Source organism: Microcaecilia unicolor, chromosome 5 (genome assembly GCF_901765095.1).
Source record: "Microcaecilia unicolor chromosome 5, aMicUni1.1, whole genome shotgun sequence".
Lineage (NCBI taxonomy): Eukaryota > Metazoa > Chordata > Amphibia > Gymnophiona > Siphonopidae > Microcaecilia > Microcaecilia unicolor.
In genome coordinates this window covers 175,913,546-175,931,565 of record NC_044035.1, presented here as the reverse complement: position 1 = coordinate 175,931,565, position 18,020 = coordinate 175,913,546, and the positions used below count along the sequence as shown (strand labels likewise).

General features: G+C 43.1%; 1 protein-coding gene across 1 annotated transcript in view; it reads right to left on the bottom strand.

Moving 5' to 3' along the window:
* Positions 1–18,020, bottom strand: part of MTSS2 (MTSS I-BAR domain containing 2) — a 315,559-nt gene that overhangs the window by 16,034 nt on the left and 281,505 nt on the right. The window contains exons 10-11 of the mRNA XM_030203599.1: positions 12,630–12,727; positions 11,196–11,406 (exon numbers count right to left, since the gene is read on the bottom strand). Of these exons, the coding sequence (XP_030059459.1) occupies positions 11,196–11,406; positions 12,630–12,727 (309 nt within the window). The remainder of the gene's footprint in view (positions 1–11,195; positions 11,407–12,629; positions 12,728–18,020) is intronic.

Here is an 18,020-nt window from a genome sequence, read left to right as displayed (position 1 = left end):
CTTTGCTAGGTTTTATGATGTCATACCAGCACTTTTGTCTGCCTATTCCCAAATGACTATGACATTACAAAGCAACCTTGTCAGCCAATCACATTGTGTTTTTCATCCACTGATGGGGGCAGAATTGACTTTTTTTGGTGGGGCCTGAGATTAACATGGGTGGATACTAGGTAGTGTGGATGTTGGCCTAGTTCTCTGGTCTTTGGCCTGTGCCATCTTTGCTGACTAAAGAGCTAACGCTCAAATGCTAAAGACAATGTTAAAGGCAGTTGGTGCCGGAACAGTGTACACGCTAATGTGCACAGAATGTTCAGAGGGCTCTAGCACGAATATTATCGTGTGCACCAAAGATGGCCACAAATGGTATTTAAATGCATTCAAATGACTGTTAATGAGGTCAGTCGGTGTTCCCTCCCAATGTTCAGATGGAAGGACAAAAGCAAATGCTGACCTTAATGCTGAAAACTTACCACAGGCTCGGAGGTGGCATTGAAGGTTTTCATTAGAAGATTTCTTGTTAATTTGGCACATTAAAGTATGGGTTTGGTCCTCTTTTGTTAGGGAAAGGAAGCTCGTGCAAGTTTTAAGCACCGATAGTGAGAAACAAATATGTGCGTGAGTCTAAGCTGAATTCAAAGCAAAAGCTCACACTGGTGCCTGTTTTATCTGCTCTTAAATATGAGCCTTAAAATAATTTTTAAACAGGCTCATATTTAAAACTGCAGAACAGTGCTGATGTGTGCCTGCACTTCTGGCTTCGTCTGGGCATGTGCACAAGAGCCCTGCTTGCTGCAAAACCCTTGTGCACATGTACCAGGCAAGCAACACCACCTAGTTTTGGTGTCATAGCACAATTTCACTGTACATAAAATTTAAATATAATTCAAGCTTTGGTTAGCTATTTTTCTGCACTGTTGTCACGCTATATGGTTCTGCACTGTAGGTTGTGGTGCGAACGTTTGAGCATCAGCCCCCAAGTGGGCCTAACTTCAAACAAGAAGGGTGGGGAGTACCATGGGCTACCACAGCCCTCCCACAGTTAAATCCTTTCATCCACTGCCATCTAGTGGCACATAACTGAGCAATCATTACCAAAGAACAAGGGCTTTACTGTCAAGAACAAATTATTACAACATTCTGAGCAGATGAGTCAGTGCTAAAGTTTGTTTTTAGAAGTTTAATGCCCTGTTTTCCAGGCAACTAGATTCACTCAGAAGTTTGGAATGTAGTGCATGCATATTTGGCATACATTTTTTTTGGGTTGAAGTAATCTTCATTAATAAAAGAGTAAAATTGAAGACCAACTAAGAAATAACAACAGCAACAAATCAGTGTAACCAAGTAACATCAGTGATGCGTGTTAAAGAAAAAAGAACAAAAGGCAGACTGCCATCTTATATATAAACAAAACAAAAAAATCATCTAGGAGAGCAAGAGAACAGAGATCCCTGAGATTATCATAAGAATTGTAATTAGATGCAGGAGTAGCCTGTCTAAGGGCCTTATACACAATGGGCCCCGTTAAAACCAGCAGCAGTGTGAGGAGTTAACGAGTTGCAAACAGCGAGTGATGCACAAAGGGGATGGCATGCAAATGAGATGCATGGAAAATCCTTTGAGCATCGGTCCCTGTTTGCGACTCAAAGCTGTCAAATGCATTTGACAGTGACCATCACGGAGTTATTTGAGTTGCATGGGGGGGGGTGGCGGCTTGAGAGGACGTCCACTGGACCCTCTCGAGCCCCCCCCCCCAATGCAACTCAAAAAACTCAGTGGTGGTCTAGTGCCCCCCCCCTTCCCCTCCATATTCTTCCTGAAAAATCCCTGTTGGGCATTTTTACAGGTGCGCTGAAAAATGATCCTGCACATGGCCAAAACACACGCCTACACTACTGCAGACCATTTTTCAATGCACCTTAACAAAAGGACCCCTAGGAGTAGCCTAGTGGTTAGTGCAGCAGACTTTGATCCTGGGGAACTGGGTTCAATTCCCACTGCAGCCCCTTGTGACTGTGGGCAAGTCACCTAACCCCCCATTGCCCCAGGTACAAAATAAGTACCTGCATATATGTAAACCACCTTGAATGTAGTTGCAAAATACCACAGAAAGGCAGTACATCAAGTCCCATTTTCCTTTCCCTAAATCTTCAGTATGCTTTTGGTGTATTTTCTCACCTTTAATGATAGAGGACGCCCTCTCCAGTTCTGCTGGTACTTTCACCTTTTTAATAAATTTCAGGTTTGATTATTACATAAGTATCTTACTTTTCCTTTGTTTCATTAGCTGGTGAATGATCACTAACTCTCTTTGTTCTGAGTTATTTGTGTAGATTTATGTCCTGATAGATGGCATGGTTGCCTGAGGTAAATCTAAACACCTTGCGGTTCTTTAAAAAAAAAAAAAACACTTTTGGGAGACCTATTATCTTTATTTGGTTCCCATAATTGTTTAACTTCTTCATTCTGCGATATCTGTAATATAATCTGTCTGATGCTCACTGGCTTTTCTCATTTTTTATGGTCTAGTTTTAATGTAAATTCAAAGTTTTACAGATGGTATAGTTACATCAAGTAAACCCTAAATCGCTGGTACCCTTAATAATTTCTACATGGGTGGATCATTGGTCCTTTAAATTCTTATTTTCTATCATTTCAAATTTTCCTTCTTATTTTGGTCATGCCTTTCTTTTTATAGTTTTATGCAAAGTGGTGCTGTTGGAGCACACGTTGTTTACCCCTAGGATTCGATGGTCAGCAGGAGCTCCTTTGTGCTATTATTTTATGCACTCTTTGTTTTATGCACTTTTGACTCACTTGGAGGGGCATAAGTACATAAGTACATAAGTAATGCCATACTGGGAAAAGACCAAGGGTCCATCGAGCCCAGCATCCTGTCCACGACAGCGGCCAATCCAGGCCAAGGGCACCTGGCAAGCTTCCCAAACCTACAAACATTCTATACATGTTATTCCTGGAATTTTGGATTTTTCCAAGTCCGTTTAGTAGCGGTTTATGGACTTGTCCTTTAGGAAACCGTCCAACCCCTTTTTAAACTCTGCTAAGCTAACCGCCTTCACCACTTTCTCTGGCAACGAATTCCAGAGTTTAATTACACGTTGGGTGAAGAAAAATTTTCTCCGATTTGTTTTAAATTTACTACACTGTAGTTTCATCGCATGCCCCCTAGTCCTAGTATTTTTGGAAAGCGTGAACAGACGCTTCACATCCACCTGTTCCACTCCACTCATTATTTTATATACCTCTATCATGTCTCCCCTCAGCCGTCTCTTCTCCAAGCTATATAGCCCTAGCCTCCTTAGTCTTTCTTCATAGGAAGTCGTCCCATCCCCGCTATCATTTTAGTCGCCCTTCGCTGCACCTTTTCCAATTCTACTATATCTTTCTTGAGATGCGGCGACCAGAATTGAACACAATACTCAAGGTGCGGTCGCACCATGGAGCGATACAACGGCATTATAACATCCTCACACCTGTTTTCCATACCTTTCCTAATAATACCCAACATTCTATTTGCTTTCTTAGCCGCAGCAGCACACTGAGCAGAAGGTTTCAGTGTGTTATCGACGACGACACCACCCAGATCCCTTTCTTGGTCCGTAACTCCTAACGTGGAACCTTGCATGACGTAGCTATAATTTGGGTTCTTTTTTCCCACATGCATCACCTTGCACTTGCTCACATTAAACATCATCTGCCATTTAGCCGCCCAGTCTCCCAGTCTCGTAAGGTCCTCTTGTAATTTTTCACAATCCTGTCGCGATTTAACGACTTTGAATAACTTTGTGTCATCAGCAAATTTAATTACCTCGCTAGTTACTCCCATCTCTAAATCATTTATAAATATATTAAAAAGCAGCGGTCCTAGCACAGACCCCTGAGGAACCCCACTAACTACCCTTCTCCATTGTGAATACTGCCCATTTAACCCCACTCTCTGTTTCCTATCCTTCAACCAGTTTTTAATCCACAATAGGACATTTCCTCCTATCCCATGACCCTCCAATTTCCTCTGTAGCCTTTCATGAGGTACCTTGTCAAACGCCTTTTGAAAATCCAGATACACAATATCAACCGACTCCCCTTTGTCCACATGTTTGTTCACTCCTTCAAAGAATTGAAGTAAATTGGTCAGGCAAGATTTCCCCACACAAAAGCCATGCTGACTTGGTCTCAGTAATCCATGTCCTCGGATGTGCTCTGTAATTTTGTTTTTAATAATAGCCTCTACCATTTTCCCAGGCACCGACGTCAGACTCACCGGTCTATAATTTCCCGGATCTCCCCTGGAGCCTTTTTTAAAAATGGGCGTTACATTGGCCACCCTCCAATCTTCCGGTACCACGCTCGATTTTAAGGATAAGTTGCATATCACTAGCAGTAGCTCCGCAAGCTCGTTTTTCAGTTCTATCAGTACTCTAGGATGAATACCATCCGGTCCAGGAGATTTGCTACTCTTCAGTTTGCCGAACTGCCCCATTACGTCCTCCAGGTTTACCGTGAAGTCAGTAAGTTTCTCCGACTCGTCCGCTTGAAATACCATTTCCGACACCGGTATCCCACCCAAATCTTCCTCGGTGAAGACCGAAGCAAAGAATTCATTCAGTCTCTCCGCTACGTCTTTGTCTTCCTTGATCGCCCCTTTTACCCCTCGGTCATCCAGCGGCCCAACCGATTCTTTTGCCGGCTTCCTGCTTTTAATATACCGAAAAAATTTTTTACTATGTTTTTTTGCCTCTAATGCTATCTTTTTTTCATACTCCCTCTTGGCCTTCTTAATCTGCGCCTTGCACTTGCTTTGACACTCCTTATGCTGTTTCTTGTTATATTCAGACGGTTCCTTCTTCCATTTTCTGAAGGCGTTTCTTTTAGCCAAAGTTTTGCTGAGGACGTCCTCGCAAAATGTCCCGGTGGAGGAGCTAGCAAACCCATATTATCGAAACAAGATGGACGTCCATCTTTCGTTTCGATAATACGGTCGGGGACGCCCAAATCTTGAAATTTAGGTTGTCCTTAAAGATGGTTGTCCCTAGACTTGGTCGTTTCTGATTTTCGGCGATAATGGAAACCAAGGACTCCCATCTCAGAAACGACTAAATGCAAGCCCTTTGGTCGTGGGAGGAGCCAGCATTTGTAGTGCACTGATCACCCTCACATGCCAGGACACCAACTGGGCACCCTAGGGGGCACTGCAGTGGACTTCACAAATTGCTCCCAGCTACATAGCTCCCTTTCCTTGTGTGCTGAGCCCCCCCCAACCCCCCCTAAAACCCACTACCGCCAACTGTACACCACTACCATAGCCTTCCGGGTGAAGGGGGGCACCTAGATGTGGGTACAGTGGGTTTCTGGTGGGTTTTGGAGGGCTCACATTTACCATCAAAAGTGTAACTGGTGGGGGGGGGGGGATGGGCATGGGTCCGCCTGCCTGAAGTGCACTGCACCCACTAAAACTGCTCCAGGGACCTGCATACTGCTATGATGGACCGAAGTTTGACATTTTAGGCTGGCATAGAGGCTGGCACAAAATATTTTGAAAAATGTTTTTTGAGGGTGGGAGGGGGTTAGTAACCACTAGGGGAGTAAGGGGAGGTGATCCTCGATTCTCTCCGGTGGTCATTTGGTCAGTTCGGGCACCTTTTTGTGGCTTGGTCGTAAGAAAAACAGGACCAGGTAAAGTCGTCCAAGTGCTCATCAGGGACGTCCTTTTTTCCCATTATGGGTAGAGGGCGCCCATGTGTTAGGCAAACCCTAGTCCCGCCTTTGCTACGCCTGCAACACGCCCCCGTGAACTTTCGTTGTCTCCGTGACAGAAAGCAGTTCAAGACGCCCAAAATCAGCTTTCGATTATGCAGATTTGGGCGACCCTGTGAGAAGCGCGCCCATCTTCCAATTTGTGTCGAAAGATGGGTGTCCTTCTCTTTCGAAAATGAGCCTGTTGGTTACACAGATGCTTTTGATTTCGGTTTATGAATTTTCACATGGTTTAGATGCGTATGATAGATATGTTTTTTGAACTTTTTGTCGTTTATATACACATACTCAATCAGCACAATCATTTCTGGTTTCTGTTCTAGCCACATAGCTCTTTAGGGTAATATACATTTTAATCACATTTGGCACTTTCGGTGCTTATTTGGTCCACACAGTTTTATAAATGCACTTTCTTAGTTGTTAAGAGCACAGTTTGCTTTAATTGGTGTATTCTTCTGAAGCTCTGATTTAGAGCATGGTTTCACTCTATGTATTTTTTGGCCCCTTTTTTCCTTCCATGGTCTTACATTTTCACATATTTTTTACTTTTTTTAAAATATATTCTTCCTTGTCTTTATATATTATTTAAATCTTGTTATTATGTATTATTTATGCTTATTTCTTTTGTTTTCTATTTTCCATTCTAATGAGGACCCCTGATGATGGCACACTTTTGCCAAAACAGAGCCTGTGTTGGCTAAAGCACATCCTGTATACTGTGCTTGAAGATTGCGGTTTGCATACACCTTTTTTGATTTAATGAATAAATGGATCTTTCTGAAGAAATCGAACTTTTGGCCATCCTGGTTCCTTGCCTTCTTTCTGTCAGGCTAGATTTTACGGCAGCTCTGGAGCTAGAGAGAAACCCTCATCATCTATACTGACAACTCCGCATAGGGAGAAGGGAACTGGACAGCACGAATGAGGAGGGTTCCTCTCTGACAACTTCAGAGCTTCTGTAAAATCTAGCCTGTTAAACGTTGGTGCTCTTTTCTGTGCACCACAAAGAATAGAAAATCAGCGAAGTAGAAAACAGACCAAGCAATCCAGAGACAAACGAGAAGACTTCAGTCGATTTCACCATCGCACAGAATACTCATTTTAATAATAATGAGCTCATTGTAGTACATTTGCATAGGGTTATGGCTAACGGTAACAGGGATGCAAAGGCCCTTTGTGCATTAGATGCTAAACAACGTTTGCTTTAGGCTGGCTACAACCAGTCTAAAGCAAACGTTGCAAGCAAGGTAGCCTTTGTGCATCGGGCCACAAGTCTCCTAACAATAATCTAAAATCCTTTGCCAAATAAGTAGGTAGCGTTCCTCTCTGTTCCACAATCTTGAAACTGCTGGCGATGAATGTGACAATGACGATGATGACACTGATGATGCTACTATTGAAACCAACATTACAGATTTAGAAGCCCTGCCAGAGATTGAAAGTTATCAAGTGGATGGAAATGAACAATATCGAAATCATAGACATTATTCATGCTCAACATATAGCCAATATTATTAGGATTAGGATGACTTGCAGATTCTGAAGGATTGTTTCATCTGTGAGATGCTGAGCCACTGAGGCTGCTTCATCCAGCTCCAGCCATTTCTTCAGGTGTTGTTTGTAAATTGAACTCTTTTGCAAGTTCGTACAGTTGCTGCAATTTCTCTTCTTTGGTAGGTTTCCCAGCTGACTGTTTGACATCTTCTTTTATAAATCCTTCCAAGCTGTGGTCTGATATGTCCTTATCAAATGAGGTATTGTCATCTATTGCCAGAGAGTTGAAAGCTTCACCAAGGCCTTTAAGCCAGCAATTCTCAATAGATTTACTCAACATCCCAATAGCTTTGACTAAATAAAGGGTTTCTTTCATGTTTAATTTCTTCAAGAAGCTAGCTACATCTGATGTATTGGAGATCACCACAGTTATTAATTCTCCCCTATAATTTGCCATAAAGCTTGTATTGGTTGCAGATTATAAGTTTCATTCACCTTCCTCTGAACAGGTATATAATATATCTTAGTAATTGGTGGAATCTTATCCTCAGGCACCTTCAGAGCTTCCATAAGGTATCGAAGAAAATGTTCCTTAGCTGATATTAAAGTTAGACAAAGAAAATTCAAAATCCTCAAATTACAACCTCTAAATACATTTTCTAAAGACTCCATTTTATTTTTAAGAATAGCATTTTCTTTTATAAGTACAAATTCCAAACTCTTCATATTAGATATTGCCTCTTCAGTTTCTACAATCCTGTTCTTAATTGAGGAAAACCTTGAATCATGGTCAGCAACTTTACCTTTCTGTCACAGAATTTCTAACAACTCCTGAGGTTTGACTATCAGACTAGAACAAGCTACGGATTGCTAAAGGTAAGTATTAATGTCACGGTATCTCCAAGAAGTCCATCCAATAAAAAAGGGGAAACAAATATTACTAAAAGCAATGAGCTTGACAAGACGCTGGAGCCCTGAGCTCTCAGGAAGAAAGGCAAAAATAGATACCAAATGCACGAATGGATAAGAAAACAACACGGAAGTAACAGGAAACAAGCTCAGAGGCGGGGGTAGAAATGCTCAAGACAGTCCTAGGCTGGTCCCTGCTAGGCCAATCAGAAAACGGGAGCTAAAACACAGCTATAGCTGGATTCTCAAGAAGCAGAATAGCTCCTCCTGGAACACAGATAGCTACCACTTCATGGATGGCGCATTCAAGGTTGGCTTTTACACAATGGCTACAAACAGTTTTTAAAAAATCTGAAACTTTTAAAACAGCTCTCATTTACATTACGAATCACATCTCTAAACTCTTGTGCATTATTTAAATCTTGTGCAATATACGAGGTATATCCTCTCCTCCAGGATATTGGCATTTTGGCCCTTAACAAAATCCTGGCACAGGAAAAATTCCTATGATTACCTCGGTAATTTTTAGTTTGTTAATGCAGCTGTGAACATCGTGCATTCCTGGCAGCATTAATGCACGATGGCAGCCCCCCCCCCCCCCCACTCGCATCTCTGGTATGCTATCCCTTTTATTTATTTATTTGTTACATTACATGTGTACCCCACATTTTCCCACCTATTTGCAGGCTCAATGTGACTTACATAGTATCGTCAAAGGCGTTCGCCAAGTCGGTTAATAACAAATACAATACAAATACAAGGTTATATAGTGATCGAGTGAGGTAGTTGTGAAGGGTCGAAAGGAATGAAGATTGTATGTTGTCCAGTATGATCACTGGTCATGCTATGTTGCTTGGTGTAGGGGTTTACGTTGGATCGTTGGCGTAGGCCTTTTTGAAGAGGTTGGTTTTTTTAGAGACCAGGGTCTTGAATAAAATAAATCCATCTTTTTCATGTCACTCACTATGGGCAAAAAAAGTGTAAATTTCTGGTGGGCCAATGGCCCCTCTCCATATCAAGGGGGTGCAAAATCTCTACAGAACTAGTGGTCCATAAATTAAATCCCTCCTCTTCAGCCCTGGAGCAAGGTTAAAGGTTAGAAAATGTGACCCTCCCTTACACAAATATTATGCAAGCCAAAACTGTACTTAGCTTGGCTTAAGCAGGACAGAGTAGATCTGTGTTCACAGGCTAGACTAGGCAGAAGGGTCCTTAAATTTGCTGGTTATTACCAGGGAACCTCTGTTATATACAGGGCTTTTGATTTCAGGTTTTAACTGATAAAGCATCCTTGAAGCAAAAAAAAAAAAAAAAATTAAAATAGGGGCCCTGTTTACTAAGGTGCACTAGCGTTTTTATTGAGTGCTAACAGTGCATGCTAACGCTAGAGACACCCATATGGGTGTCTCTTGCATTAGTGCACGCTAATTTTTAGAACGCTAAAAATGCTAGCGCACCTACAGTGCAGCTTAGTAAACAGAGCCCTGGGTGTTTATTGGATAAACAATGGGAAACACTGCTTGTTTAGTGTTCTCTCACCCCTCCCCTTACTTGTTCTGGTCACTGTATCTCAAAAAAGATATAGCAGAATTAGAAAAGGTTCAAAGAAGAGTGACCAGAATGATAAAGGGGATGGACTTCTCTCATATGAGGAAAGGCTACAGAGGTTAGGGCTCTTCAGCTCTGAAAAGAGACAGATGAGGGGAGATATGATTGAGGCCTACAAAATCCTGAGTGGTGTAGAATGAGTAGAAGTAAATCAATTTTTTACTTGTTCCAAAAATACAAAGACTAGGGGACACTCGAGGAAGTTACATGGAAATACTTTTAAAACAAATATGAGAAAATATTTTTTTCACACAACGAATAGTTAAGCTCTGGAACTCTTTGCCAGCAGTTAGCATATCTGGGTTTAAAAAAGGTTTGGACAAATTCCTGGAGGAAAAGTCCATAGTCTGCTATTGAGGCAGATTTGGGAAGCAACTGCTTGCCCTGGGATTTGTAGTATGGAGTGTTGCCATGATTTGGGTTTTAGCCAGGTACTTGTGACCTGGCTTGGTCACTGATTGGAAAACAGGATACTGGGCTAGATGGACCATTGGTCTGACCCAGTATGGCTATTATTATGTTGTTATGTTTGTTTGTATCCTGCACTCAAATTTTGTGCCTTTTCTGTGCTGATGAATTCTAAGTGACGAACAAGTTCATATTTGACTGCACTGGAAAAGGTATTCAGCAATAGTATCTGCAGTGCAAAAATATTAATAAACACTGAGGACTCGAGATTCAGCAGCATTTACCCAGCAAGGAGCGGTTTCGACCTACAGAAGTTGCTTGGAGGTTTGATTTATTGTGAGATGTTATGTGCTTAGATTTTATGTATGTTTTATCTGTAAACAGGTTATAAATAAATAAATAAGCATCACTCACCCAGGCCATATCTATGTTTTTAGCGTATTATCTGGATAATAAGGCTGAAATTCATCTGACTGACAATATCCAGCACCAGTACTTAGATTACTGTTTTGTTCCCTATCTTATCTGGACACCACTGACTGTAGTGTTTAAATATGAGGGTGGGGTCTTTTTTTGTATCCTTAAATATCCCCTAATAAGCTGGAAAATAAACACCTCAATTTACAATTTTATAAAAACCTAAGAATAGAAGCCCTAATGATATACTTATCTTCCTTTTTGGAATTGTGTAACATTGATATTATAATCTTCAGAATGTTAATTCCACCTCATGACTAGACCAGTTTCTTAACAGGAAGGGCAGTCCCAGGTATACAGAAAGCAGGGGGGGGGGGGGGGGGGGCAAACCTTCATGTGCTCTCCTGTGGCTGTCCCTCAGTTGACTTGTATGCTAACATAAAATCACATTTTACCATGTTCCTTCACAGTGCTTCTCTTGATGTTTGCATCCTACTGGTGTTTTCTCATAACCTCATGCTTTCAGTGTATTTCCTGAGCTCAGTATGCTACAATATATGTTCTGTACCAGTTCCTGTTAACCTTACCTGGCTCGTTATGTCACATGGCATCGGGGAAGGTGGCTTGGAGTGCATGGCATCCTGGGAGATGAATCCAGAGTCGTGCGAGGAGATGCTGGACAAGCGGGTGCTGGCACTGACAGGCTGCGGCAGGCTGCGGTAGCGATAGGTGGAACTTGGTGAGTATGTGTGAGAACCGCTGGGCCAAGACGTAGTGCCCTTTGCACTGTTAACACTGCTGAGGGGCGGTGGGAGGTAAGGGAGAGGAAGGAGACAGGATGAAGGAGCAGAAAGGAAGGGAGGGAATGGAAATTTGGCAATGGCAATAGTTCAGGATAAACAAAGCATGTATTTGGGGTAAAGGAATTTTAAATGGGAGAGGAAGGAAAAGACAGTTTAAGACAAAAGGACGACTCAGACAAGCAGCTACATGAGAGGACACAAGTTAAAGAATAGAGTGTCAACCGGAAAAGAGGGGAACAGGGAGACAGAGGAGGAGGGGAAACCTGCCTTTTCTTCTTATTTTTATGGAAAATTCAGAGTTAGTTTAGATGACATTATCATACAGCTGTGACTGCACCCTTTCACCCTGCCTGCACATTGCTGTGTCTACTAACTAAACTATTGTCATGGGAAACTGAAGTAACATAGTAAAAATAATGGCAGATAAAGCCATGTATGGTGTATCCAGTCTGTCCAACTTACCCTGGCACCCCCACCCGGGAGCATATACCTCTCTACTGCCATACCCTGAGAACCTGGGACAGGGACTGCTACAGTGCTGGAGGAGGAGAGCAGCCTTTATTGCTTCCAGGAGTCACCAATTTCCATACTGTGTTGTCAGTGTGCATACAATGTGAACTTCTGGAAGATGGAATTCACCCTTCAGCGCAACTGTACTGTCTGATGAATTTGGAAACCTGTTCTTCTGGATACAATGTGCATTGCCTGGGGGGGGGGGGGGGGGGGGAGGAGAAGCTATACTGCCAGTGAGAAGGTATGAGGGCAGTGTGTACTACCCAAGGGTATCCACCCTTTGGTGTGGATGCAATCTGAATGTATTTCTTATTGCTAACTAATCAATTTTGGATGATCTAAAGTAACACTGCAGGGGTATGATAGCAAAACCATTGTGAAGAGGATTTCAGTGTTACTAGGCTAGTGTTCAGACTTAGCTTCTGAGCTCTTTGAGTGTGTATTCATCATCTTGTACAGCACTGTATATGCTAACAGTGATATACAGCTAACATAAATATTTCTAAATGTGCAAAGAGTATAGTTATTGATCCTGTGACTCCTCTCTGGTGACAGCTGCTTGCAGTGAGGTGAAGAGTGGAGAGGTTAGCTGTAGGCTTGGATTTGAAATAAAATCCAGTGCTGGTAGAGGTCACTTCTTTTTCTCTCTAGAAATGCTTCCTCCACCCCACCCCACCCACCCAGCATGCCTAGCAGCTTACTTACCTGCACATGCTGGATTTACGTGAACCTGAGCTGCTGGGGGACGATGGAGGAGTCTGGTATGACCAGCTGTAGTCGGATCCTTTCAAATCTTTAATTACCTGCCGGAAGAGTCAGAGGATGGGTAATACAAAGAAATAGTTATCTTCTAACCTTTCAGTTATCCTCAGCTGTATTGAAAACATTTCATTTCAACACTACAGCTCACCATACACCTTGCATTCTCATAATATTAAAGAAAAAGACTGCGGCTTCTAAGATGCAGTTAAAGGTGGTAATTTTTAGATATACTTTTGGAACCTGTTGATGATTTTGGTTTTCCATGTTGTCTAGAGGCCTTTGTTATTTTGCTGGCTCTTTCCTTATTGCTGATCTTTCCCATTTATTTCTGACTTTCTTTCGGGGGCAATTTCTCCAAGTGGGTTAGTTTTACACATACTATGACAGGAATGGACCTCACTCCTAAGCCACGGCATGTGGAGTATGATTGCTGTCTCTCAAATTTACTGCTAACACTCGCCATAGTACTTGCATTGGGCCAAAGAGAGCTTCTTTTTGGAGTTCATAATATGTAACATGTATAGACAACTTATCCAGGTGCGCTTAGAAGTTCTTTTTGATTAAATCTGTGGCACCCAAAACGATGGGAAATATTTCTATTTCTTTTTTGCCAGAGAACAAAGAGTGGGAACTGGATCAAGCACTTAAAAAAACAGACTCAGGACTCCAAAATGAAATTATAGGTGTTTATTTCAGTTGACTCAACATGGTACCATGTTTCAGCACGTGTGCCTGCCTCAGGAGTCTTGATACGTATACTTGACAATCACATAAGTCCTTGGCAATGCGTCTGGTGAAATAAACATAAGCTGGTCTTTAAAAAGACCGTTGGTATAAAGTGATGAATAGCATGTGAAATACCGCTGTGGTGCCACATTTTCATAGCCTTAGACTGCATTTCGTGGTACTTGAGGTCAGTGGTGTTCCTAGGTTGGCTGTCACCCAGGGTGGATCGCTGGTGTGCACACCTGGGGGTGCTGGGAGCAGTTGCGTGGCTGTCAGTTCCGCTGGTTCCATGACCCGGAAAGGAAGTAATATCAGAGGGAGCAGGGAACCGGCAGAGCTGACAGCCATGCGGCTGTACCCTTCACTCCGTTGCAGCGTGCACCCGGGGCGGATCACCCCCATTACCCTGCCTTCGGTATGCCACTGCTTGAGGATCTTCACTCTCTTCACACGATTTACCGAGTAATCGCTTGGGACCAAAACCTCTATAATTAATGCTGCTTTGGTGTTTTTCTCTTTTACCACTACTTCTGGTTTTCTGACATCCAGCTTTTTACCAGTCAGGATGAGAATATCCCAGGTAACCATAACCTCTTTGTTTTCCACAATTCTCTTTGGGCCATGATCTCAATACTTTTCCAGTACACTGATGTTGTAATGATTACAGAGTTTCTAATGAATGAGATGTGCCGCCTTGTTGTGCCTTTCTAAATAAAATATTCCACCATCAGCATTTTGCAGACAGCCAAGAGATGAGTAATTGTTTCTAGTTCTTTCTTACAGAATCTACAGATGTCTGCTGCACCAGTTATTTTAATGCTTGCTGTAAACTACCTCATCTGTAATCCGCTCTCCTGGTCTGCAACTATCAATCATTAATCCTTAAGTTTCAATTCACCTCTCCTTAACCATTCATATGTCCGATGTTGATCCACAAATGTTTTCTGGAGTAATGTTTTGTATTTCCAGCTGTATTTGACACTTCTTGTTCCTCCCCTGCTGATCCAATTCCTTGAAGAGTTTTTTTCCCTTCCTTTGCAAAGTCTGTTGCATCCTTCTCTTTTGGTACTGATAGATTTTCAACCATTCCTTCTACTCATCGGAATGTTTATCCAAGTTTAATGATGGAACTGGATTCTGGAAGTTTTCTTTTATATTTCAACACCTTTTGTGCATCAGGATCTGATGATTCCATTACGTAAGCCTGGAAGCCTATGATAGTAACTCAATAGGTGTAATCTATTTCTATGAGACCCATCCCTCTTTCAGATCTAGGAATGTAGGCATCCACTGATTCTTATAGATGACCTCATGGGCATGGAGACGTTTTCTCATTCACACATCTAATTTTTCAAAATCTTTAAGAGGCTATATGCAGGGCCGTGCCAAGGGTCTGTGGCGCCCCCCTGCAGATGATCAGTTGGCGCCCCCCCCGCAGATAAACAGTTGCGCGCCCCCCCCGCCCCGTGAAGGTGATCGCTGCCCTCCCGCTCCCTGGGCCATGTCCCAACTGCCCGCCCTCTTCTCCCCCCCCCAAGATCCCTTTTAAATTTACCTCCGGCAGCGAACGAAGGCGCAGCGTCAGTGAAGGAGGCGGTGCTCCCGACATCTCTAGTCTTCCCTTCGCTCAATGTCCCACCTTCTTCTGACGTCATTTCCTTGACATCAGAAGAAGGCGGAACACTGAGCGAAGGGAAGACTAGTAGAGACGTCGGGAGCGCCACCTCCTGCACTGACGCTGCACCTTCGTTTGCTGCCGGAGGTAAATTTAAAAGGGATCTTGTTGGGGGGGGGGAGAAGAGGGCGGGCAGTTGGGACATGGGAGAGGGCGAGGTAAGCATGGCGTGGCACCCCCCCCCCAGAGGATGGCGCCCTCCTGCCGTGCTTACCTCGCTTACCGTGTTGGCACAGCCCAGGCTATATGAGAGTGCAGGAAGAGCCAATCAACTGGCTATTAATCAATAGCCTTTATCTTATTCCATGATATTAATGCACTCTTTAATATCAGTTTTAGTCTCCTACAATATTCTTTACTGATTTTTTCTCAGCGATTTCTGCTTGATGGTTGTTCCTTCCTCCACTCCTAGATATTTTAATATACCTTCTGTTCAAGTTCCTTTATCTCATAGTGATAAGTCAGAGAGATGTTTTCAGTTTTGCTCAATTTTTCCCTAAGGAAAGTCACCTTAGCATACTTGTCCAGCCCAAAAGTCATCTGAAAAGCTTTTCATCACTCAAAGTTGTTCTGCTAATTGCTGGTCACTGGAACTGTACAGTTTCAGGTCATCTACAAACAGTAAATGCAATGTAACCTCTGGATTGTTGGCATCTTTCTTTCCTATGTAGGAGTCTATTTACCCTGTCTCCTTTTGTATTTGTTTGTTTTTCTAGTCTTGTTTTGTAGATATTGCTATGTTTTTAAATTGTGTAGGTATTGTTGTGTGCTGCAGAGCGGTTTTGCATAATATAAATGGCTAAAATATGGAGTAGCCTAATGACTAGAGTAGTGGGCTAAGAACCAAGGGAGCCCAGTTCAAATCTCTCTGTAGCAATCTGTGATCTTGGGGAAGTCACGTAACCTTCCATTTCCTCAGATACAAATATAGATTATGAATCCTCCACAGAGTGAAAAATACCTGAATATACAAGGTTTCAGTGGCTTCAGGTGGTAGATTAAATGCAGATATATGCATATACTTCTTTTTTATATCTTTATTAAACTGTAATAAAGTACGAAAGGTAAGAATCTGATATTCAAAGCCATTTATCTGGATAACAACTGCCATTATCTGGATAAATGACATATCTGCAGCTATCTGTGTAAATTCAGCAGCACTATCCACTGGATATCCTCACACATAACCTTGGCACTATCTGGATATTGCCGGGGTGGTGTGTAGGTGGTGCAGGGGCAGAGCTGGAACTTATCCAGAGAGTGGCAATATACAACCCACTCCCTGGCTAACTATCCAGATAAAGTTAGGTCATAAAAAAAGCTATCTGGGGGGGGGGGGGGGGGGGGGGGGGAGGAAGTGACATCACTGCTGTGTATGGCTGCTCAAAAGTGAAGCTCCTGGAAGGCAGCGAACATTTAATGCTATAATTCCCTCAGGCACCCTTTGTGCTTTTCTTAGGGGAATTCCCCCCATTAGAGTGTCATGTCCACCAGGCACAAACTAGAGAGTTACCGCATCACGAGCGGTGAAAATGGAGCCAGTAGACTAAGTCTCCAACTGCTCACGTGGCCCTCAAGATGGCAGCTGGGATTTTTTATTTATTTTTTTATTTTTGTTACATTTGTACCCCGCGCTTTCCTACTCATGGCAGGCTCAATGTGGCTTACATGGGGCAATGGAGGGTTAAGTGACTTGCCCAGAGTCACAAGGAGCTGCCTGTGCCTGAAGTGGGAATCGGATGGCGATGGAGAGCTCGGATTAACTGAGCGATACAGAGAAAGTGGTCTTTCTGAGGACCTTATCTAAATTCTTACAGAGCTGAAAGTGGAGATGCAGTTGGTCAGGGCATTCAGCGTGCCCTGGGAGAAATTAAACAGGACATCTGTGAACTAGGCCAGCGACAGGAGGAGGTCGAATCCAATGTGGAAGACATCATGGAGGCAATGGAAGACTCACAATTTAAGATAATACATTTGGAGAAATGTGAACTGTAACTTTGGGAAAACTGGTCAAGGCAGTGCAATGTGCGACTCCGCAGTATACCAGAGACTGAGTCTTTCAAGGACTGCCGGGTGGTAGCGCAAGGAGTGTGCCAGGAGTTATTACAATTAGCCCGGGAACTGAAGAGCAGGTACTACGAGGCTACGAAAAGGGTGAAGACATCAGCGGAGGCATGGGCGACCCTTGTGGGTATAAATATGGAGAGTCTTCCAGAGGAGGCTAAAGTGATGGACCATCCGGTGGAGGCTGCTGGTGGACCTTCTCAGTGGCAGCAGGTGTGCAAGGACAAGAGGCTGCAGAGGGCTAGGCAGAAAGAGGGATTGAAAGTTGTTACGTGACTGCCTCACATTAGCCAGTAGGGATTTATCTGTATTTTTTCCTTGGGTCTGGACTTTTATCCAAGCCTGGTGGATTCTCTTAGACTGGTTTGAAACTTGTCTTGCAGAGGCTGGATTATGCATGCTTTCCAAAGAAAATGTTTGGGTTGTATGGATGGGGGTGCTGAATGGTGGTGGGGATGTGGGTTGATAGGGTGGAGTGATTAGGAAGTGGGAGTCAACTATCTTCAGTGTCACATCCTGACTGAGTTGCAGGAGTTAGGACGGGGGGGGGGGGGGGGAGGATGAGGAGGGGGTAGTGGGGATGGGGTGGGGGGTTCAGGGTAGAAGGGGGTCATGTATGGCAAGGTGAATGTGAGGTACAGGACTATAACTGAAAGCTGGTTTCCTTTAATGTCCAATGTCTCAACTCATCTTGTAAGAGGGGCTATTGAGAAAGGAGTTAAGCAGATTAAAGGGTGACATTGCTTTGAACCAAGAGACCCATTTGCTTTGGAAACATGAGCAGTTATTATGGGATCGCAAATAACTCTAATACTGTTTCAAAGAAAAAGGCGGGGTGGCTATTCTGGTAGGGAAGGGTTTTTCTTTTC